Source organism: Epinephelus moara, chromosome 8 (genome assembly GCF_006386435.1).
Source record: "Epinephelus moara isolate mb chromosome 8, YSFRI_EMoa_1.0, whole genome shotgun sequence".
Classification (NCBI taxonomy): domain Eukaryota; kingdom Metazoa; phylum Chordata; class Actinopteri; order Perciformes; family Serranidae; genus Epinephelus; species Epinephelus moara.
Genome location: NC_065513.1, coordinates 25,931,619 through 25,957,493, shown reverse-complemented (window position 1 = coordinate 25,957,493; position 25,875 = coordinate 25,931,619). Strand labels below are relative to the sequence as shown.

Here is a 25,875-nt window from a genome sequence, read left to right as displayed (position 1 = left end):
CCATGTGCTACTTCTTGATCACTTTGGACTTCAAAGCTCGCTTAATCAGGAGTGTTTTCACTGATGTGCTGACCTTCTGTCATATAAATTACAGCAAGTTAGTATCAAAACTGCTGTCTGCTAATCTAATGTGTTTATGTGTGTGTGTGTGTGTGCCAGTCAGCCAGTCATAACCTCACCAACGCTAATTGAGTGAGTCCAGAAATGAGAAGCATGCACAGGTCCTCCCTAAGGGGTAAACAGTCAAAGCTGACATCCCACACACACATGCATGCACACAAACTCATTCTAACGTAATTGATTTTCTAAACACTTCCATACTTTATGGTCACTGCCAAATGAAAACTCACTCAAATAGGTTGGAGGCGAATGTCAAATGAGGTAAAATTACTCCTGTCTGCACTCACCGCTGTGCGCTCAACCTTTTAAAGTCCACTCAGATGTTACAGCTGGAAAAAGTTTGCTCAGTCTTTTAGAGTGATGGCCCCTAAGATTCTTTATTCATTGCTTTGTTGTACGTTCTACTTTCATCTTTGATTTTATTCATTCTTTTCTTTAGAGATTTGTACAGTGAAATCTAGCCAGCCTGAGAGACGGAGCCTCGGTCCCATAGATTCACCGCTTTATTATTCCGCTGCTCTTTTTCGGTGGCAGCCGAATCCATCATTCATTGCTTCAGTGCGTCTCAAGTCATTTTACAGACACGCCTTATTTTATAATGGAAAGCATGACGTTAGTGTTGGAAAATCAATAATCAAATCTCCACTAAATGTTTTCATTAATTTTATTTGTATTAAATATTAACAATAAGGAGACAGTGGACAAAAATCATTTGATAAAACATTTTTCATGTGAATAAACAACTGTGAGAGTGACCCAAAAAAATATATGTTGGACAGAAACTGAAGAAAAATACCTTTGGGTAAACACACACTGCAAGGTTTTTAACCACAGATGAGCCCAACAAACAGTTTCTAACAAACAGATGAAATTTCAAAACTGGTCAGGACCATGTAAAGTGAAAAACAACTCTATGAAGACAGATGTGTTCGGAAAACCCCCTTATAAATATATGAGCTACCAGGTCAGAGGCTCACAGTGAGAGTCTACCCAACAGTGTTACATAGACACAAATGAAAAAGCAGCTTTAATAGATCGTCATCCACCTTTTGGACACAGTTAGGCAAAGTCATGTCTTTCAAAGTAATCTCAAGCAGGAATAGTCATAGTGCAAAGGCTGGATTTCAAAGAGGGAAAAGTTGATTAAGTGACCCGACACCTATATAAGCAAGTCAACTGGCCCTTACATGAACAAACTGGCACGGGTTCACAGTTAAACACGTTTGTCAGATTGTTTTCTGATGTGTCACTACAGCCTCAAACACTTTGGTAAAAGCTCAGACCTCCGACTGCATCTGACATTTGTCAATGACAAATTTTCTTGTTGTGTTTAAATTTGTTATTAGCCAACAAACAATGTCTGTGAACGTTATTCTTAAAGAGACAGTGCAGACCCCCAATTTAAAAATACATGTTTTTCCTTTTCCTTACATGTAGTGTCATTTATAGATTGTTTTGGTGTGAGGTGTCGAGTGTTATTGAGATATCAGCTGTAGAGACGTCTACCTTCTATTAAATATAATGGAACTAGATGGCACTCAGCTCGTGGTGCTCAAAGTGCCAAAAATTTATAGATAAACACATTTGGAAAAACTCAACAGCAATGTATTTTTCCAGAGATCATGACCTGGTTACTCAAAATAATTGTAAGTCTTTGTTGTGAGCAGTTTCATGCAAGAACTATTTTCTTTCTACTGAACTACACCCACCAACTGGAAGGAAACTTGGGTCTACTGCTGGCTCAGCGAATGTTACAGTCCAGCTCAGGAGGATGCCGCCGAGTCTCCTGTACATGAGTAGATGCACACTTCCTTCTGCGTGATGATAAGGTTAACGGGTGTACTTTGGTAGAGAGAAAATAGTTCCTACATGAAACTGCTCACAACAAGGTCTGTGGATTATTTTGAGTAACCGGGTCATGATTTCTGGAAAGAGACATTGCTGTTGAGTTTTTCAAATGTGAGCACCACAAGCCAAGTGCCATCTAGTTCCATTATATTCAAGAGAAGACCGACATCTCAACAGCCAGTGTTGAGAAGGTTACTTTTGAAATGTAATTGGTCATAGATTACAAGTCACCCTGTCAAAAATGTAATAAGCAATGCAACTCTTTTTAAAACTTAAAGTAATATACCGGAAACTTACTAAATCTGATTACTTTCTGATGACTTTTCTAACAAATGGTTTGAACTGGGCTGAAAAGAAAAATGTCCTGAAATAGTCTATGCCGAAAGAAGGCATCCCAACATGGCAAAAAGATGTCAGGCAACAGAATAAATGTTACATCCTACATATAAACATTTTCCCAATAATAATATATTTGGATGTAACCTCTTTGTTACCACCAACATTTTGATTAGTAACTGTAATTCAATTACATATGGTTTTTTTTGTTGGTTTTTTTCAGTAACTGATTAAATTTATTTTGTATTTGAATTACATGTAACTTGTTACTTCCCAATACCGTGTACGGTCGATATCTCCAACTCTTGGCAACTCACACCTGAACAATCTAGATTCATAAATAGCACTACAGGTAGGAGGGAAAATGTATTTTTGATTTTGAGGAAAACTGTCCCTTTACGTGTCATTAACATGAACATGAATTGTTCGTGTTCATGAACAGTGAACATCAACAGTTACAATAAATTATGTACAAATATACAGCTCAATTTCATTATTACAGCAGTTCATAAAGAAAAAAAACAAAACATAATTACAATAAGCACATTAAAAAGCTAGGACAGTTTAATATATGTGATTCATTAAAATAATAATAATAATAATAACATCATGATTATAATTGTCATTTAATGACCACTACCTTTATCTGTTAGTGCCAGGATGCTTTAAGGAAACTGATTCTATGGCAATAAATATAAATAAGGCAGAAAACAATAAATAACTTCCCAACAAATGAAATGTGTCTTAAATGCACAACATGCCGCCAAGTAAAATGAAGAATTGAGGTTTGTGAGGTGTGCCCACTTCATGATTGCAAACCCTCGTTTCCCAGCAGTGAAATTCAATATCAGTTCACTCCGACAATTACACAAGCAAAAGTGTCTTAGTTAGACCTCAGAGCCACATTTGAGCCATCAGCTCAGATGTGGCTTTGTCCCTTTAATGATATGTCTCATAACCAGCAGCCTACCGTTGTGATTTCCAATTTGAGCAACAGATTATATAAAAAATAATGAACATAGACACCGTGGCGTCACCTACGGGTTTGTAATTTCCTGTTCTGAAACCTTAAATTTGGCGTTTTGGCTGTCACCATCTTGGATTTTTGAAGCCAGAAGTGACCATAGGGAGGGGTGGATCTGACTCAAAGATGGCGGTGATGCCTCACAGACAGCCTGCCACTCAAAGCACCCACATCCGATTTGTGAATTACCTTAAGCCTTAATAAAATGTAAATGGGTGAGTTATATATAAATTTACCTCATGCACAGTAGTCATGAACCCGGAAATTAGCTATAGAGACCAAAACTGGGGGACTTACTCACTTTTGGAGGCAGCCTCCAGTGGCCATTTGAGGAACTGCAGTTTTTGGCACTTCCACGTTGTCTTCATTTTTCAGCCTCTGAGGTTGCCGCCTGATTTGAACACAGCTAAAATGAGCACAGCCATTTGAAACACGGTGAAAAGAAATATCGGAGTGGGCAGTGCAAATAGTCCAATAGTCCCTTATGACATTTCACATAGCATCAACGACATTACGATGCAGGCGTTGACTGGGGATGTAAATAGTATTTCTTAAGAGGTCAGCCAGCGACACAGCATTGTCACCCTCGACATGTAAACAAACCAAACAGGGAATGTTTAGTTCACATTAGAGCTGCGGTTCTCAGTCTGGGTCCTCCGGAGCCACATTACTGCTGGCCATCTACACTACCAGGTAGTTAATTGCATTCACCAGGTGGAAAATGACTCCCCAATTAGACAGCTGGAATGAAAATCAGGCCCCAGTGCCCAGGACTGAGAGCCACGGCAACAGAGTTTGTTACAGATACACTGTATGACAATACAAGCTCTGGATAAGTACGCTGAGCAGGGGAGAGAGATGGAGGGAGGGAGAGACCTGGGACATGATAGTGGGGGAAGGAAGATAACAGATTGAAAAAGAGGCCAGGAACAAAAGGAGCTACAGAGTTTGCATGCAGTAGAGTAGAATGCTAGGGGATAGAAGGAGGCAAATGTATAGGGAGAGACTGGAGTAGACAGATGGAAAATAGGGTGGAGAAATAAATAGGGACAGAGAGAGAAGACAGAGGGGAAAAGGGGGTATGAAAAGAGAGGAAATCATGTGTAAGTGAAACAGGCCAGAGGGAAACTCGTAGTTACCACCAGTGGGAGAGGAGCTGTCTTCCTGCAGGCTTTTCTTCACCTCTATCAGGTCCTTGCCTCATGAGGTGTGCATTACAACACACACACACAATTTATACAACCTCCCTACAGCCAGGTGCCGTTTAGAGACAGACAAGGTCAACAACTTTTTCCAGATTCTAACATTTTCTGTAGACGCCGGGAGCTGTGAACTTCTGGCCTGTACTTAGCAGCAGCGTAGGCTCCCCCACCTCCCAGTTGACATTACAAGATTTGTTTACCCCAAAGCCTGTGTGGAAAGAAAAGGCTGTTCGGGAGTCTATTCAGCTCAACAGAGCAAATATATTCAACACTGGCAGATTGAGGAGGGTGGTATGCAGCCCAGTTGTTCACAGATCTAAAAAAAAAAAAAAAAAAACATTTTCGGTTTTCTCACTTATCAAATTGTGACACATGTTGTCCCCAAAGTGTTAATAATGTACGACTCAGCAGGTCATGGCAGTTTCAATATAAATCTCAATCAAAAGGTATGAGTCCTACTGTCCAAAAACTACGTAATTGCTAGCCTTTCTATACCAAGTGCCATCTCATTAGGTAAGAGATAGCCAACACATCTGAGATCAGGAAGATAAAAAAGGCTAGCACATAAGGACTGGGTATCAGTGGAAAACCTTAGAGCTGATGCTTTTCCAAATGGGGCAGTTTGGAAACTCATGCTTTCTGTATCTTTCTTTTCATTATTTGATCAAGTAAACAACTTTCTGTGCAACATTTGTTCTGCCGCTTGCTTCCCCAGACAGAATCAGACTCTACTCCATTGATGCGCCACTAAAACTGTCATAGAAAGCAGGTCAGCTAACTGTAACACCAATATCTGAAACATCTTTCCTTTTAAATCCTTAAAATGGATATTGATTCTGTCATTTAGCAAAACACCAGTAGGTATCCCACTTCAATACCCAGCCCCAAAGAAGATTTGAAGAGCTTCATTCCAAAAAAACTGATACTTCTTTCCCATTGTGGAAAAAATACATAATGCTGGTTGTGCCAGATCTTGTTCTATTCTTTCTCGTTGTCTGATGTGTTTTGATTTTGAGTTACTAAAGTGTAATTTTGTCTTTATAAATGCCAAATTATTCAAATGGCAGACCTCTCATTTTGGAATGACACTCTTCACTTCTGTACTGTACTAATCTAACATTGCAGATACACATTTCTCTTATATATATTGTGGGTAATATTGCAACATTGCACTTGTATAAAAACTGTGGTCCAGTGTTAAGCCAAAGGTACTTCTAATGTCTTATACACACGAATCAACCACAACATGAGAACCACGGACAGGTGAAGTGAATAACATTGATCATCTTGTTACAAACCAATGTTCTCCTGGGACACCTTGGGTTCTGACATTCATATAGATGCCACTTGACATGCACCCCTCATGGCAACAGCACTCCCCATGGCAGTGGCCCACCCAGCAGGTTAATGCACCATGCCACGCTGCAAAAACTGCTCAGGAATTGCCTGAGAAACAAGACAAAGAGCTCAAGGCATCCACCTGGCATCCAAATTCCCCAGATCCCAATCCAATTGAGCATTCACATGACGTGCCAAGACAAGTCTGACCCATGGAGGCCCCACCTCTCAACCCACAGGACTCAAGGGATCTACTGCCAACACCCTGGTGCCAATACGGGACACTGAAGGAGGCCCCACTGTCGATCGCACTTGGCTCTGAGCTGTCGAGGCATGGACACAGGACATTTGGGGTTACCAGCAGGTCCCACCTGTCAGTGGTTTTAATGTTGTGGCTGATCGGCGTATGTGAGCAGAAGGATAAACGTTTACTTCTCAAAACACTCAACAGGCTCATGTCTTGGTCGGAGGTTCTGGCATGTTTGAATCCCTTCTCGAGAGTTGATACTGAAACGTTATTAAAAGACTTTAAAAGTCACCCAGGTCCTGCTTTTGTTGCGGTATAAAATGCTCACCTGTATTCTCCTTAATTTTTAAAAAGCATGCAGTAAAAGGGTTGTGGATGTGGATGTCTTGTCATCTGGACTTCTGTCAGCGGACATCGCGGAATGAAGAGTTGATCTGATGTGGGATTTGGCAATGTGACAGTGTATTTTCACCAGCGCAAATGATGGGCAGCCCCATAGTTCATTGAGCAGCACATGGTTTCACTTTTAAAAAATAATCAAATAAATGGATAAAAATAAATCTTTAACAACACAAATACAAACCTCATCTCTGCCTTCAGTTTCAACACCCTGTTATTTGTGCAGATTGTGAGGCAGAGATATCACAGATGATGTCTCTGTGTAAGAGTGTGTTTCTAAGTGTGTGCGACTGTGATCTGTATGTGTGCATGGATACGAGTCTCTGTGCACTTTGTGTGTCTGTGGGCGTAAGCACATCTAAACTGTCAGCGTGACACAACGTGGGAGTTCTGATAGACGGGTGAGTGCCTTTTTCATACCCACAGCTTGATATGTGTGTGTGTGTGTGTGTGTGTGTGTGTGTGTGACCTTGCATATGAGTGTGTTTAAACGAGCAAATCTAAGAACAAAATGTCAGCGAAGGTTTGGTCTGAATTGTAAAGAGAGACAGGCGTGATTGTAAGCGCATGTGGTTGATGGATTCAGGGGGAACTAGGACAGTGAAACACAAGCAACTTGTACCAAAGGAGCAGCAGTTTCTCTACAAAGTCACACATTTCTCGCTCAAGTCAATATGGATGGTGTCAATGTGTGTGCGCCCTCAACTGTCTCTCTGCGTCAGAGCTTGCAGTTCGGCAGTCTGTAGGGAATGTTGGAGGAAGACATTTTTACGACTGTAGCTATGCAGAGACAGAGGGCCTCGAGGTGGTTGTCCTAAACGACCCGTAAACGTGGAAGAGGAGGAGGAGGAAGAGGAGGAGGAGGCTGGGGAAGGATTAGCAGGTGGAGGGGAGGCTTGGATGGACGATGAGACGCTTGGGGAGGGGCTCCCTCTGCTTGCGAGACTGTGGAGGCTTGAGGAGGCGCTCGCTCCAACTGCGCGAGGGATATGGCTCAGGGGGTGGTGCTCTCCTCCTCCTCTCCTCGCCCCACCTGACAGACTCACCCCACCTCCTCCTCCTGAAATTAAGGACTCAGAAGAGGAGGACACCCCCTCTGGTTGCCTGGAGGACAGAGATGGAATTGCGGAGTGATTAGCAGCTGCTGAGCTGGAGCCTAGGCATTGATTTGGACCAAGGCCCGGGTGTGAAACTTGAAGCAGGGCTGGAGTAGTAAGTGAGGCTTGGGCTGACACTGCAGAAGTGGCACAGGACGAGTTGGAAGAGCCTGGAGCCAGATTTGGAGTAGGGTTACGGGCTGTGGGCTGTGCCAAGACTCCCTGGCAGTGGCGCTCCTCCCTGGCAGTGTGTCGTTCAGAGGCAGGAGGCCGGCCGTGCAGAGGTGGATAGTGGTGGGGGAGGTGCTGGTTACAGAGGTCCCCTCCGAGTGGTGCCCCCACACCCCGCGCTACCCTTCGGTCCCTTGAAGCCAGGCTGCTGCTGCTGCCTAGTCCTGACCACCGGCCTGGATGACTGGTCTGAGAGAGAGAGGAACACAAAGAGAAACACGTGTTAAAGAGACTCTACCATTTACTCTGATTTCTGTTTGTCAGCGAGTGTGTGATGTGACTCTTTCAAGAATTATTCACTGAACATGTGAGAGATAGAGAGAAAGAGGAAGAGAACAACAGAGAGGCAGAGACAGACAGAATGAGAGAGAGCACTGTTCAGTATAGATTGTTAATTGGGTGACATTTGGAGAACGATCTCTCTGGGCTCCTGCAGCTTGTTCTAATTGTTTCTAAACCAACCGGAACCCTGCTCACTAAAGAACAGACACACACACGCAGAAACACACACACACACACACACACACTCAGAGAAATAGGGCAAAATTGCGTGCATGTATGAAGACATGCACTCAAGGTATGAACTAATCCCCATTCACAAAGCAAAAGGATCTCTCCCTCTTTCTCTCTCTCTGTCTCTCTCTCTCTCACACACACACACACACACACACACACAAACACAATAGGGAAGATGGCATATAAAGCTAGATGGCACAAACGGGAGCCACCTGTTCTCTTTCACACTCCACTGCACCCCCTTATGCAACATATCTCATCACTGTCCCCCTTCTGTCTCTGTCTCTATCTCTCTCCCACACACACACACACACACACACACACACACACACACACACAAATACACACAAACCCAAAATCACACCGGGACCAAGTGTGCAATGTTCACTAAAGTAGCACAATCTCATCTGACACTGAACCTCATGGGAGAGTAAGCTGAGTTGACATTTGCCGACACGATGGCTGTGTGTGTGTGTGTTCTCTTGTGTGTGCCGTGCTTATGTATGAGCATATGTCTTCGTAACTCTATACACTCATACAGTACACATAGTGTATGCAACATGGGTGTCAACACGTATGTCTGCGCGTGCACATTTGAGACTCCCATGCGCTTTCATGTGTATGAACGTGATCACGCTTTGTGTTTGTGCATGCAAATGAATATTAAAAGTAATGTAATTACAGTGTCAAGTCTGTCGACAGAGATTTGGTGTGAGAGGTAGAAATGTGATTAGCCAGAACACAGCTAACTGAATAAGTACAGTATAACAGTGGCAATGCTAATTCAATGAAACGGTTTCTATTCATAATACTGTCAGCCTGAAATCAAATTAAAGAGGGGAAGGGAGAAAGAACGTGGGGGAGATCACAAAGAGACTGGAGGGGAGAATTTGTGAGTTATAAATGATACTCATTGGACAGAGCTATGTCAGCTCTGATGCATAAGTGTCACTTAAACGTAAAACAAAACACTGAAATGAGGGGTTTGTTAATTTGCATTACAAGCATCTTCTTGCTGAACCTTCAATAGCACTCGATACAACCTAAATTCAGTTTCTTAAACTAATCCCACTTCCTTACACATATGTTTTACATGTGTAAAGGGCATCACACACACTGGCGGTGTATGACGCACCTGCTCTTTCAATGCAAGCCCACACACCAGCCGCTCCTTGACATGTATTATATTACCAATTATCCCTGAATTGCCCCATCTCGACTACTGTAATTTCACTACTTCTTATGTCTTTATGACAAAGCTCAGTGTATAGCACGGGTGTGTTTAATTCAGATGATTCAGCATGGCCAGTGTGTGTTGTGCACTGAGCTTCATGAGGTCCTGTCTCACATAGACTGCAAACTAGGGCTGGGCAATATGACAGCTATGTACAATATATTGATGTAGTTTCAAGCAAAATATAGATTTTGACAACACTGTTGTTGTTTTTTTAATGGGTATGGTCAAGTGGCGTTACATAACGCCATTCCACACTCTCTGCGCAGCTCCACTCCACTCATTCACTCACAAGTTCTCCATCAACACTCAGAGAGACACAGAGCTGCTACTCTGTCTGTTAATTAGTCTACAGTGTGACATCGGTCTATATGTTGCATGTGCTACGCTGAATCAGTCTGTGAGATGACTGAAATTACCGCAGCACTGCACTGCATGTGTGGGAGACAGAGCTGCTTGATGGTGTCAGGTGAGCGTTTGTTTGCTACTTTGTGTGTGAGGTGTATCATAGCGCATCGCTGTTCTTTTTGGTAGTTGTAGTCTATTTTGTGACACTGAGACAGCGCCTGGATGCAGGCCACAGATGTGTTTAAAGAAAAGGCAGCGACAACACAGATGTTTCATATACAACATGGACAAAGTGTTTCTCGCTCCTTCCCTCCCTCGTTCTCTCTGTTGATCCCATGTGCATAGAGAAGATTAATAGTCTAAATACATAAAGATACTGAAATTATTGTCCTGCAGTAGATTCATTCAAAAGGCCATGGAAAAAAACTTTTTAACTACCTCCAAAGATTTTTAATTGTTCTAAACTACTTTCAAACTCATGTTATATTTTTGTGACCTGTGCTGCAAACCTTTAAATCTCTGTAGCTCCAGTGCTGTGTGCAAAAAGTATCGTATCGTTTGGTATCGTATGGTATGGTATCATATGTGTGAATAGAGCCGGTAATTGTCAGGTATATTCACCGCGGGTGAGTGGGCGTGCGGATGATGTTTCTATCCTGCAGCTTGTTCGAAACCGGAAGAAACAAACATTCGTGGGGGTGAAGAAGAAGGATCATTTACACAAGGACGGCAAAGATAATGTCTAACTCGAGAGACAATGAGATTCTGAAATTTCTGTCAGTAAGGGCTGATGCCAAAATTGTCAGACAAATTAAAGGAATGACAAAAAACTCTGTTGTTTATGACCAAATTACGAAATGGTTACGTGGCCACAGTGTAATCCGTGTCATGTCCTGCCTCTTGCACACTCTACCTAGGCGCCACCCCTAACCTAAACCAAATGGAGTATCTTCAATGGAGGAGAACGCTTATGACACACACTATTTCCTGCTGTGGGCTACATGTGTGAAAGAGAAACTCTAGACAATGTCTGGACCTGATTCTCCGTCAACTGCCCAAAGTTCATATGAGAAAACAGCTATAAATAGTGTCATACAGGTGATTTGGCTCAGTGCCTTCTATACTGCTGGACTTTAAAGCACAAATTAAGATATCAGCTTTAATTAAAGTACATGTTGGGTCAAAAGATAAAAAAAAATTCAAACCCTTTCTGTACATGGCACACACCTTTAATGAGTAATTGGACAGACAGATTATATTTAATAAAGTAGTCATTTTTATGCAGTAAGAAGAGAGTAGTATTAATTATACTATGTGCTTGGAAAATTCTGTCGGTGTAATGGCTTGTGAAAGTTTGCAGCCCCTGAACACCACCAGACTTTTAATATCTTACTGTGAGGTGCTATTTCTAGCTTTTTTTGCATTTCAAAGTATGAAAGGATTCTATGAGGATTTAGCTGTGACTGGCTCTAATTTAGTCTGAGGCAGTATGGAGTACAGGGTGGGGTAAATATGATAAGTAAACAAGGTCCTGAGAACAGTAGGAAAAACAAGTGAGCAGGGTCAACCTTGCTGTGAACCTTCCTGTTCTCCATACTGATATTCACGATTAGGAATGAAAAGATTTTCTTTTCCTCGTCTTACTTTAAAGATAAAGTAGAGGGAATGTATTGTTAGTGTTTTTACAACACAATCAACAGTAAGCCAGTTCAAAGCCTGACTACAAAGAGTGTTACATTTGATAATAAAATCTTAATCTGCCCATGCTGCATGTCACTAACGCTTGTATTCCCCCACCTACTGTACACTGTACGCTTCCTGACATATTCCTCATATCAACGCTGATATGGCTTTTAAAAAATCTGAATTACAGCCAAACATTCTGCACTTTAAAAGCTTAGTCACTATGTCCTTTCATGTCCAACTTTTAAAAAAAAACGAACCACCACAGCGCTCTGCCAAAACATCAAACAGTGTGTCGTTGTCTATACAGCTTACTTAAAGAGCTTGGGGAGTGCGTCTCTGCTTTCTAATGGGCTCTAATGGGTGGATAAACACTACAAGACTTCTTGCAGATTGCTTGATCTAATTAAGAGGAGTGAGAATTTCCATTCCAGCCAAATTTCCTACATAAGGGCGCTGCGAGAAAACATAAGGGTATTGTCACGGTGTTGAATATCCACTGTGGTGGTGTAGGTTTATGTGGGACGGCTTAATTAGGGCTAAATCTATAATCTTACAAAAAAAATCCTGTAATGTTTTTCCACCCTCAGACATTTGAGAAAACAACAGAAGGTAAGGCGAGAACAGTAAGATACAAATTGGCAACTGACAACTTTGAAAGAAATAATTACCAGGCAGAGTACAAAGAGTTGGTTGTAGAAACATATGCTCTGTATCAAAGGGGCATTGTTGATCCAAGATGGGGAGGGAGACAAAAAACAAACTGAGTCATCAAATACAATGAATCAAACGCAACTGAAAACTGGGGTAAAGCTGGGGCGGCGTGTGTGTGAGTGCACAAGAAGGGCAAACAGACAGAGACAGAACAAAAAGGTCAAGCACAATAAAAGAGAGGAGTAAACAAATTGAGAAAAAGAAGGAAGCGACAGGGGAAAAAGAATGAGAAGCTGTTGAGAAGGTGATTAAAAGCAAAGAAAGAAAAATGAGTACAACAGAACAGACAGCAAGGCGCAGAGACAGAGGGAGCAGGTCTGATTTACAAACTCAGGTGTCCTTTCTCAAGTACACGCTCTGCGGCAAGCAGGCTGCCTCTTCTCCAGTGACAGAACAGCCTGTGTGTGTGCAAACACTCTGGAGTCTCTTACACACACAGTCCTATAAATACACACACACACACACACACACACACACACACACACACACATACACATGAGTAGACCTAAGTAAATCAGAGTGATTTAAGGGGGCCCTCTCCTGCAACCTTAGTTTTTATTGGGCAGTGAAGAACACAGCAATGTGGTAATGGCCAAGTTTGCATAAAAGAGCTCCTTAAAACACTAAAACATCCCTATACAACGTTTGCTATCGCCTGTCTTCGTCATTTTAATACCAGGAGAAGAGAGAGGCGGGGGATTTATTTCATGACTTTTTCCTCCCCTTAAACAAACTAAAACTAACTAATCATAGAAAACGGAACAGACTGTAGCAAGGTGTAACACAGGCCCAGTGCAAGCAGAGTACGCCTAACATACCTGCCATCAATCACACACCATGGCTCGGCATCCCCGCACCCACACACCTAACTTTAATGAAGGCCATGGGGCTGGAATGCATTGGACCCCAAAAGTTTCCAACTCTTCACAGTGAGATTAGAGAGGTAAAAGTTTGTAAATGTGAATTCTTTATATTCTTTGACACCCACATACTCAGCGAACAAAGTAATCCTGTGGTTCTTTGAAAGTGTGAAACGCCGGGGTGTTCAGTGCGGATACAATAACAGTGCAGTACGCCCACACAGATGGTACTCTGAAATCCTGTTTAGACTATAACCAAATACATTTTCCGACCGGGATGTGTGAGCCCAAACCATCCCACCTCATCCGTTCACCTTTATCTGCACAGACAGTCTCATTCATATTTGTTTGCATATTTATGTCCAGAGTGACAGAGGGATAGAAATGGCAAGGTGCAAAAACCCAGGACCCGAAACTGTTAATCTGATGTCCCCACTTGATACTGTTGTTATCATATGTGGGGCCTCTAAGACAAACAAGGCTTTTAAAGTTTTGAGGCAGCAGACAGTCCATCAAGATCATTTGAAGAAGTTCTAATGCACTAAAAGTGCTGTACACTGGTTTGATTTGGTATTTGAAAGTGGAGGAGTGATATAAAGAGGCAAAACAAGCTGAGAAAAACATGATGTCAACACCCAAGCATCCCACATGCTGAAACTATCATCTTCTTAGCTCTTGCCCAGAAAGTATCATTGAATATTCACAGACAAGGTTTGTACAGCACAGTCTCCCACATCAACTGAAGGCACTTTGCGGAATAAACCTGCAACAAACAATCAAACAGAGGTGAAACTGCAGCCTGAGTCTGGTGTCTCAAGGCCATAGCATACCTTTACTTTGAACTCGCTGGTTTTCATCAATACACACAACCCCCATAGGAAGTGAGTCTCTTGTACAGCCTGTAGCAGCATCCTTGCTTCACCCCCCCCCTCTCTCTCTCTCTCTCTCTCTCTCTCTCTCCATCATGACTTTGTTGTAGTCTTCAATCTTCATCTCCCCCTCTATTCCCTGCCTCTCCTCACTATTTCCCTATACAGCTCTCCCAATTTTCTAACTGCTGTCTCACTTTCCACCTCACCTGTCTTTGATTTTTATGTGAAATTTCACTTATATTATGTGATACAGGAAGCACATTAAAATTCAGGAAATACAGTAGCAGTAAATCTGCCGCAGATCAGGATAGTAATTTCACCAAAGTAAGAACAGGCGAGGACAAAGCGAGTAAATAACATTAGGGGTCAGAATTAATACTGAAGAGCAGGAAAGGACACAAAAAAGGGCTGAGACATAAAAGATCACTGCTCACAGAGGCGGATCTACAGGTGGGTCTGGGGGGACGAAGGCCCACCCAGATTGACAGCTTGCCCATCCAATCAGATTCATAAACTGTCACATAAGCGAAACTTTCATGATTGTGATAGGGTGAGCAAACTGTCAATCTGACAGTCAGCAGATTGACAGAGACAAGCTGCAGCTAATTCTCCACTCAGATGTCATTATACCATTGCAGAAGAAAGGGGCACAACAAGATAAACAAATGCCTGTCAAACCTCAAACAGTTAATAATAATGTAGGAAACATGAAGGAAATACGACATTTCTGTTTGTTTCGAGAAGTAATTTGTGAGGTGTTCAGGAATTTGCAAAGTGGTTTGGGTTTTTTGTTCATAACTGTCACACATTGTGTCAATCATGTTCCCTTACTGACTCCGAAACTTTCCTCAGACTTTGAAATTTTCGAAATAGGTCAGATTTTCTGCACTTTTTTTTTTACATCCGTCAAAAGCCTTTACAGAGTTGCTTGACCAAGAAGCAGTGAGGTAAATGTGGCAGCGGGACACATCCGCAACAAGACAGAGGAAGAGGTCGCATGGTATTCTTTCATATCTCAGACAGCCTACAGGTCAGATAGTAATATTTAGGTGGATGATGATGATGACGAGGAGGAGGATGTGGACTGCACACACACAGACAGAGAGCAAAAGTATGGAGAGAGAGAGGAAGGACAGCTCACCCCCTTCAGGTTGCTACGCAGCCTATGGTCACTCTGCTCAGGGCTGAATTGTGGCTGATTTTGAGGCTCATGTAACCACTGTTCATACCGTGGAGAGTTTTACATACATTGGTAAACTGTAACTATCAAATGAAAGGATTTTTGCTGCCTCTTGCAGCAGCTGTAGACTGAAGAATAACTTAATTAACTGGGTCAACTGCCAGCAACTTTTAAGGTGGAATGTTTACTTGTTATGTTACTCAATACAAGAGTCGACAACGTGACTCAATCAACACACCTTAAATTTCAGTGTGACAACTTTGACCATTACTTTAGTTTTTATGGTCGCTCTTGAATGACATACACTTTTAGTAACGAGTGGATCTTCAAGCATTTACAAAAAATACATAATATTTTCGACTAGATGATGTGAACTGCATATATTCTAATCCTTACTTGGAGAAAAACAAAGCCTTGCGGAGCATCGTTCCTGTGGGCTCCAGCAACAAATGCACAAACCCCGTATTTTTAAATATCCCATGGAGAGAGACTCTCACTGCAGCCTGTTTCATTTTGTTCTGAAAATGTTGGCGTGCAACCTTGTTGTGTGGACGATAAACGAGGTGCAGACTGATAACGGAGGAAATACAGTGAGTGCTGGACGGAACAGTGAGTGACAACAACCCCGCCCACATGAAAGAGTACTGTTTGTGGTGGAAACGCAAGGGTCTAGGTACCATACTGAAAGTGTTTCGTGGAAACGGGGCTATAGGTTACTTCAGTGGAGAGAAGCAAGGGAGGAAATATGTCTTTACACTTTGAGTTGTAGTGCTAATTTTGGCATTGATTAGAACTGTAGAATGCGTTGCAAGTAAGGGATAATGTATAATGTATAATGAGCCGCTGCGCGTCAGGGTTCTATTCCCCTGTCGGGAGTTATTTTCCCAGTATTCACCGGCTCATTATACATTATCCCGCTTATTACACGGCTAATTATCAGTTGAATAGACAGAATATTGATTAATTATACATTTTGTAAGCGGTAACGATAAAAAAAAGTAACTGTTGTCAGGGCAGCGTCCCTATAGCAACGCCGGGCTACATAGCAACTGTGTGTAATGACCGTTGCTACTAGCAGCGGTCATTACACAGTAATATCAGACCGCAGAATGCAGCGACTGACCAGAATGCAGCATTTAATAGAGCCGTGTAATAACAGTCTATAATTTAGATCCACCCTTCCCTCCTCTACAGCTTCACCCTCTCATCCAAATATGATCATATCTAACTCCAAGAAAGCAAGATGGCGACAGCCGAAATGCCATCAAAGCTTCAAAATGGGAGTCTACAAATCAATGGATGACATCACGGTAGCTACATCCATTATCTTATAGTTGTGAACCACCAGTGACTGCACATTATTATGTTTATTGTATATTGTAGTTTTGTAGAGTTACACTCAATTACATTACATGTAAATTAGTAGGTTAAAATAATATAAAATAAAATTACTGAAAGTTGCTAAATTTACGGATGGGATTTGGTTGGTTTTTGAGTTGGTTTAGCCTGTCTGTCAGTGTGTGTTTATGCCCTGCACTTCAGTAATATTTTTCCTTTCAGTGAATGATGCTCTCAACTGTGTGGCTATTTGAATTTTGGAGGTTACCTATCTTAACAGTGGGCAGGTTAATCTCTGACTGCCTGATCAAGACCCTTGTCAAGTATACTCAGTGTGTGGGTCCATGAAGCCCAGCAAGCATCAACATAGCCTCCGTGTCTGCCCCCCTTCCCCGTCTGTCTCCAGCCTCTTTCCCTCCTCTGTCTACCTCTCACTTTTCTCCCCTCTTGACCTCACCTCTTCTCTCATCTCTCACCTTGCCCACCACTCTGTCTTTCTCTTTGTCCTTTATTCACTCTTTCTTCGTTATGTAACTTGGTGCTTAAGAATGCCAGCGACAGGAAGGGCTGAATAGACCCTGACAGCTGGAGGATTGATGGTGCGCTACTGCGGTCTGAAGACCATACACAGAGAGACAGAGAGAGGGGGAGGGAGGTTTTTTTCTTTTCTTTTTTTGGTGGTGACAGTTGAGGTGGGGTTGGAGCTGAGATGATGAAGAAAGATGGAGAGGACCAAAGTTGAGCTTACGTCTCTCCAGCTGTCAATCCAGCCCACACTGCAGCAAACTGCCAACCAGCTGGCTGGATGTCACATCCTGGACCTGCCTGCTGGAGGCACACACACTGAGAGGCAGGACACTAATGTGATGCGCTGCACAGCTAATCGGCTCACATTGCTCCCAATCTTCAATCCTGTCACTGTACTACTGCAAAATTATCGACATTAGGCTGATGTTATATTGAGTAACTGCAGCCAAACACAGTAACCTGCTGCACCCCACAAGTATCAAACAGGGTTGTGTGTGTCTGTAACTCGATAAATATTTAGACTTACAATACCTCAGACAGAGCATCTCCACCGCATATCAATGTGGCTGAAGGCCTGAATATATTACAATGTCTGAGACTGAGTCATCTCTTGCCTTTTTCACTACAAAGAAAGTCGGATGAGAAAACAAACTTATTTACAGCATTAGCCTGGGGGAAAGTTGCAAATTTTATAACTGTATACAGCACATAAACCGTCTCATGCACACACAGATGTTTAAACACACACTTGGGAAAGGCATGAAGACTTGAACTGGTGAAGGTTCCTGTAAGTACAGTACTTGAGGGGCACATTAACCATTTCTGCATACTTGATGCCTCTGTGATATTCCACATCAGCAGCTTTGTTCTCATAAGAAACAGATCATTTTGTTTTTCTTGTCAGGTCCAAAGGATTCAGATTCAAAGCACTCCATACACACAGCATAGACCGGTCATGCTATCTCTGGGGACAGCAGGACTGGTGTAGCAAATACTGTATAATCATAATGCAAATTAGTCCACCGTGTCCTCTGATGACTTTAAGTGACTTAAAGAGCAGTCAGCCACCATTATCCCTTTTAAAACGACAAGAAACTTAGATTTCATTGTTGATGAGCAAGACGCTGACATTATCTTCACTTGAATGTACAAGAAGAATCAAACTAACTACCTCTGGTTGTGAGCTCACTTTAATGGCCTAGTTCAAACTCCGTAACAATAGCCCTGATGATCCACTCGCCAACAGTTTTTGGAGCTCCCCATCAAAAGCCCCAGATCAGAGGCAAATCAGCCTTGGCTTGGCACTCGCCAGTCTGGGCTCGAGCACAGTGTGTGAAAGATACGAGCCGCAAGGCTCACCCATGCATCGCAGACACTCCCCAGATATCTAGTGGGCTACATATCTGGACCTGTCAGTGAGCTACAGCCAGTGTGAGCATGAGACACTGGTTGAGGACAGAGACAAGTGGCACTGTGGCACTTTCCAAGGTGTGTGTGTATGTGTGTTTGAGAAGGAGAAGGATTAGTTACAGTAACAGAGAGAGAGGAAGAGAAAGTGAACTTTGACGCAATGTTTCTGTAAATTATGTGCCCAATAAGTTACTCAGAACGCTGCTTTATCAAATTTTGACTATGATATTCTCTAGTAAGTACTTTCAGGTTGTTGGTCGACCTGCACATCACATTACATACTCATTGGGGGTTCCTCCTGGTGAAAGATCCCGTGATATGTAGCCCCTTGTTGCCGATGAGTCATGTAGTGTGAAAACCACGACTTCAAGACTGATAACGAGACAGCAAGTTGCGCAGTGTGAACACTACAGTGATGACTCTGAAAAGTGTGTGGTGTGAACTCAGCTTTAAACAATGACATGCAACTATTTTTACCAACTTAACTGTCAACAACAAAACAAAAAAGAAAAGCCGGCTAGCTCTTGTTGGAGGTAATTGATACCATCACAGACAGCTTAAAGGAGCTCATTATGACATTCACAGTCTGGGCTGGGATTGCCTGCACACGGCTCTCACCTCTGACGTCACAAGCAAACATGGAGGTGGCTGAGCCGAAATGACTTCAGCTAGCAGTGCTAGCCACACTAACAGAGGCACTGTTTGTACTTGGAGGGGAACTGGAGACTGGACGCTATGCTTCTGTGACGATACTGTCACATCACTGTGGGTCAGGACGGCATTATTAGCTTTGAGTGCACTGCAGAGCGGCGGCAATCAGCTAGCCTCTGGGATGTGTAGGGAAGGACCTACATGCTCTAACATGCGCATGTGGCCGGCCCAGCTACCAAAGCAAAGCATTTGGAGTTTTAACTAATGTTACATAGATGTGTTTGTTTTCACTGTTCTGCCTAAATGTATCTATAGCTGATAGTTACTGTGTAAAACGTGCAGGCATACAACTGACTGACAGCGATTACACATTGCCTAGCAACAGCAAGACGCCTCTCACTGACAATACGGCTCGGCTAGATCTAGATCACAACTGCAGGGGACTGGAGCATTGCAGTCCATCTCGAATTTGAGGCATCCAATGTGATCACCCCCTGAGACTTAAAGAGTTGCCAAACTTGAGTCTGATCAGCGATTCTTAGTCAGTACTTGTGATTGTCGACGTTTTGAGGCGTATGGCCCCTAGACTTCCAATTCCTCCCAGAGTGAAAAAGGCAGGCTGACAAGTATTGAAGCCAGTGCCATGCTGTGGCCAGGAGGCCTAATGAGGTTTCTTGAACAGCTCTGATGGGCATAGATGCTGAGATTCTGGCATTGCTCATCAACCACCATCCCCAACAGGTCTGTGTGTGCACGAACATACCCATGTATCTGTGTGTGCGTGTGTGCAATCATGGCGAAACTCAACGACCACCAGCCTGTGCCAATATGCTTGGTGAACATTGCCCAAAACCACAAGGAAGAGGAGCTGGATGGAAAAAAAGTGAACAAGTAAAGATGAGGGAAGAAAATAATAGAGGACGGCGGGAGGGAGAGATGGGAGCAAAGTAGAATTAAAGAGAGGAGGGGGAGTAGCAAAGGAAAAAAGGAGGACCAAGAAGTATGAGGAGGAAAAAGGTGAAAGAAAGTTGGAGAAAAGACAAATAACATAAGGAGAAAAGAGTGGGTCAAAGAAATAAAAAGGCGGGGGTGACACACAGGTAATAGTGAGGTAAAACAACAAAGGAAGAGAGGACAGCAAGAGGATAGATAGTCCGATGGATGAGGGGAACAACAGGGGACAAAGCACGAGTAAAAGGTGACAGCACAGACCCAAAGTTAGAGAAGATGAAAGAGAGAGATAATTAGAAAGCTAGAGTCAGGGACCAAGAGAAGAGTAGGAGAGGTAGCATCAATATTAGGCAAGACAGAGAAACTGACATGAACATGAACAACTCAATGTGTCAACAGCATCAATTTCAAGGGTCCAATTGGTATCCAAAAGAGAATAGGCTTCATTTCCCAAAGAAATCCCGCTAAAACATCAGTCACAGCATTTATTTTATTCTGTCTGCTCAGTGAACATTGACTGAAAAGTCCAACATGTGTATGCTAACATCTTTGCAGGTTCAACACTTACGCTTGTTGTATCTATCTATCAGCACCACAACTACTCGTTTTTAAGGGATAGGAATTAAATTCAAGTCACGTGCTGCTGCTCATTTTGGCGCAATGGGATTGTCTGCCTGATTTAATGCCTAATTTAGGTCATAAAAACTTAATTATCCACTACACAATTACCCATTTAGCTTCAAACATCCATGTATCCATGTCACCCTCAACATAAAAACGGTATTTTGCAATCCAATATTCGCCTTTACAGTTTAATCAATCAACAAAAATGGACAAACATCCCAATATACATGCTTGGATCTTTAATCTATGTCAAGTTCTATCCTCTCCCATTTATTTTTTAAATTTTGTTTTAAGTCTTATGAAAAAACTGGACATAAAACAATCATGGCTAAGACTTTACTCATACAATCCCAATCCCTCTGTTTTTTACGTTCTTGCTGGAATAGAGGGGCAGAGCGTAGTGTTCAGGCTACATTGCCCTTCAAATGGAGGTTTTTTCAGAGGCACACTTCGTGCTTCAAACGGAGTGCTTTAAGCAATTAATGACAAGACGGCTGTAAAGCAACAAAGGAAACCCACAAAGGTTTCTTCTTCTGATCGAGCCCTTTCAGTTCTTGCTCCTCGGCTTTGGAACAGCCTCCCACTGAGCAACTGATCAGCTGACTCTGTTCACGTCTTTAAATCTCGTCTGAAAACTTACTTTTACAGATTGGCCTTTTTCTGACAGTTGACAGACTTATTGTTTGTATGGGAGTGTATGTGTTTGCAGCCATGTGTTCATGTATGCATGCTGACAGGTATTTAGTCTATAGTCTATATGTTGGTATAGGTATTTGTACATGCTTACTGTATGTTTTATTAGTATCACTTTTGTATTTTCTGCAACTTGGGAAGCACTTTGCTTTTAGCATGAAAAGTGCTCTACAAATAACGTTATTATTATTCTTTTAAAAATATTTTTAAAAAAATAGGATAAACATTGTGTCATCTTAGTTTAATGCTGTTTCACTGCGTTATGGTCATAACATAAGAAATCACTAGTACACTGATGTCTCAGTAGCAAACTAGCTAACTTAATCACATTGCTAATTGCTGATCTGAGCATGAGAGACCCACATTTTGACATATTTTCATGTCATTTCATATGGTATTATTCAAAATACCTGTCCCTTGTAACTCTGTTCAGGGGGCAGGTGGCAATCGAAAACGAGAGGTAGGGGTAAAAACAAGAAATAGGATTGGCCCTTAGTAAATTATATGGGATACACACTTGGACAATTGGCCACTTCAACTGGCACTACTGTCTTCTACAATTAGGAGATGATAAATTTTAGTTTTCAGGATTGTGACTCCTCTAGGAGAGTGCTGGCATGTCAGTTCTGTCTAATCTGCTCTGCTATCCAAATACATGCAGGTCAGGTGAATTGGAAACTCTGCATGGCCTGTAGGTGTGAATGTGTTTGTCTGTCAACGTGTGTTAGCCCTGTGATAGACTGGCACCCAGACCTCTAACCTGATGCGTGCTGGGAAACTATCCAGCCCACTGTTAGTGGTTTAGTTAATGAATAGATGTATGTTTCACCTGTTGTGCTGCACAACAAACTCCACCTCATTTTAGCTCCACACTAGCACATAAGGCTAACTACTCCTCCTTGTGCACTTCAACTGTAACTGGATTGATTGCTGCACCTGGCTGCTCCCCCAGGTGTCAACATGGTCCCCGCTGGTGCTGTCTAATTATTACAGAAGCTGTGATCTATGCTCAGCATTACTCTCCGCCTAATACGTTCCTGTAAGCTGTCACTACCGCTCACCATGTGCATACAACTATTCCTCTGGATTATTATGTGCTGCTCCATCAGTTCTTACCTTCAACTCCCATGCTACATTTCAAAAATGTCCCTAATGTTCACTGAATACCCTCAACCTACACTATAACTCCTATTTGAACCTCAAATTACCTTGACAGTATTGTTTCTGGAGGGTTATCCTCACAATAAGGAACCCTGGCCACACCTAGAGTTGGACTCTTGACAGTGTACATCCCCTTGGCTTGACATTCCTTGTCTAGCTGAGACCTGGCGGTATACCTGGGATTATTCCACCTTAATCAGGCTACCACTGTTGGCTGGCTTCTCCTTCTTCCACCGATCTCACCCTCCAGGCTGTGGGGGCGTGAAAGCTGTACTGTCCCACTCAATGCTCAAGGCTTCCACTGTAACCCTTAAATTGCCCACATGCATGCCCATTGATCACTGACTTTTGCACACCCAAACATTTTAGCACACTTCTCCGTAACTTCGCTAAACTTTTAACCTCTCCATCTGTCTCAAATCTGTGGCCTTAAATCTTGTTTTGGCTCCCTGTCAAGCCATGACAGAAAAAATCTAAACATGTTATTTTATTTAGACTCACTGTCACCATCCAACAATGCACCATCTTTCCAGTTACACATAAGAAGCATCTCAAGGACTACAACTTTATACTGCGAAAACATCTTCTGGCTAGAATGCTGTAAGTGCATCCTCTCGTGACTTCGGGCAAAACTCACAAACAAACGTCCAACTCCTCCAAAACTCTGCTGCCTGAAGTTTTACTTATGTCATTTCCCCTGAACACGGCACCCATCCCCGTCCAGTTATATAACTTTAGGATTCTGCTGCTCTCATACTGAAACCCAAACTACAACCCAGACAATAGTCTGTGCCTACTTTCCACCCCTACCACAACAATCTGCAAATCTGTCCTTTTGCCATCGGCCCTGCTGCACCCAGACACACATATCTACTGTGAAACATAATGCACCTTGAATTCATAATCATTACCATTAAATATTAATTTGATGGGAAGACCATAATGTCTACAGTGCAGCTGAATTATATATACTATCAAACTATTTTGCGAGGTTGACACTTTCAATTTTAAAAAACGGTTAAAAAAAAACAGGCACATCTCAGAGTCCAATGGGATGGGTGAGAAATCTGGCAGAGTAGAAACAAATAGATCCACACACCGAATAGCTCCTGGTAGAAGGATTTTAATGCTGTGTAACGTTTCGAGCCAGCGGAGAAGTCTGACGAGGTGCTGCTGGCTCGAAACGTTACACAGCGTTAAAATCCTTCTACCGGGAGCTATTCGGTGTGTGGATCTATTTGTTTCTGCTCTGACACTTTAAGTTTATCATAAAAAAGAAAACATTTTATGCCCTCCTTCTCTAAAATAATAGTGTTTCTGTATTTCAAACCAGGATATTATGACTCTAATTTTCAAGGGGCCAGTTAGCGAAAGCCCAGAACAACTCTTTCACGAATGCTTCATATTCTTCCAAAAAGTTTGTAACTTAACTAGAGTGTTGAGGCCTATAGCTGCTTTCAAATTTCCCAAAATGCCTCAAACAACCGGTTCATTGGAATGCTAATATTTGAGAAAAGGAGAATAGCTGATTGCAACATCGAGCAGTGAGCCGTATGAGAGGGATCATTTTCTGATTCAAAGGCTTTGAGTTGGCGGAGTCCTCTCAGTGTGTAACTTTTGCAGCTGTTTACTCTATACTATAATATACTTGCTAGTTTTCGTGTGATCAACAGTAAGACGTTGTGGCCAAACAAATATATGAGTCTCTAAGAGACAACAATAAAGCACAGAGGCTTGACAGCTTGAGTTGGACAGGATGGATGGACAGCCTGACAGTCAGGATAACAATGAAGATTGTGGTTACGACAGTTTGGTAAGGACTGTCAGAGTGATACATCATGTGGGAGAGCTCAGGCATTGTAGCAGTAGTGGTGCCTGTGTGTGACTGTAAACATCTTCATAAGAGGTGGATATCTACATATACAGTTTGTTTGTGTGTGTGTGTATGTGTGTCGGTTGTATATGTCTGTGTGTGAGAGAGCAGTGGGGTTTGTAACACAATGGTGAGCACTGATGGAGCATGAAGCTGATGGGAGCCAAAAGTCTTTTTCTCTGTCTGTGTATATCAAAGCCTCCCCCAGATGCAGCAGCACACGCGCGGGCACAGACTGATTACAAATACTCATACACACCCATGCAATTATGTGCTCATACTGCAGGAAGTACACACACACACACGCACACACACACAGAAGTATGCACCAAGCCTTATTACGAACACACAGAGTCTCACTAACACACACTCACACACACAACTACCCTCCTGTCAGTTGGCGCAGCTGATAAGCTGCTTTCCCGGTTTCTCATCTTGTTCTGTGTGACAGCCCAGGAGAGCTGAAACAATACAGGAAATCTGAAAGGTGGGGGTGTGAGAGGAGAAACAGAGATTGAAAAATGAAAGATGAAGAGGAAAGTAGAAGAGGGGAGAAGTAAAGAGAAAGAAAACGAAATAAGTAGATTTTTCCATTAGATATCTGGGAGGCCTGATGATAATGTTGCAGCTGCCACCTGTGTCATCCCACTGAAAACGAGTGACTGCCCTGCTGCACCCACACTCCACTCAACAAGACAGAGAGGAGAGACAGAGAGGTATAGCGTTCTCACATGATACATTCAAGCAAGATATTTAACACCAGCTGCTCCAGTGGATCCACTTGGTGGTCAAGAGTACAATAGTGACTGATGAAAATGGGAAATTGTGCTTGTAGGAAATCCCAATGATTTGCCTTTCTTCTGTCCTTTTTGGGCTGAATGGCTTCACCTGAAATTTATGTAATCGATCACCCAGTGTCTGAGTTATTTTTTCCTATAAAAACCTTTCAGCTACACAGTAGCATTAGTGAGTTTCTGACACCTTTGTTGCATACAAGTGAACACTATTTCTAATGTCCCTTTACAAGCAGCTATCAGAGCTGCTGCGTGACTGAATCACCATAAAGGAAGGCTATCACTTACGCTGCCACAAAAGTGTTACTAAATTGTTGCCAAGCAGATCATATTCAAAGTTGGAGCTTGATTTCAAATAGCAGCCTAAGGCCCCAATCAAACAGAGAGAGCACTTTTTTCAACTTCCTGCACCTTTATTTTTTTTTAAATTGCTGCTAGTCAGCCACCAAATCACATGTCCTTAGCTTAAGTACTATTTGCTGAGAAGCAAACTCACAGATCTGTACCTTAAAATCTGCGCAAAAATGGACTGGTGAAGGGCACCTGTTCTGGTTCTAATTGAGGGTGAGAGGCTGTTCCCAACTAGCATGTTTGTCACAGGGA

The 25,875-nt window shown here is 42.5% G+C and overlaps 1 protein-coding gene across 3 annotated transcripts in view; it reads right to left on the bottom strand.

Moving 5' to 3' along the window:
- Positions 1-770: 770 nt before the first annotated feature.
- Positions 771-25,875, bottom strand: part of ccser1 (coiled-coil serine-rich protein 1) — a 184,946-nt gene continuing 159,841 nt past the window's right edge. The window contains exon 11 of one of the 3 annotated variants that reach the window (XM_050050500.1): positions 771-8,031. In XM_050050500.1, coding sequence (XP_049906457.1) covers positions 7,216-8,031 — 816 coding nt within the window. In that variant the 3' untranslated portion in view covers positions 771-7,215. The remainder of the gene's footprint in view (positions 8,032-25,875) is intronic. The other 2 variants (XM_050050501.1, XM_050050504.1) reach the window with 2 other exon arrangements.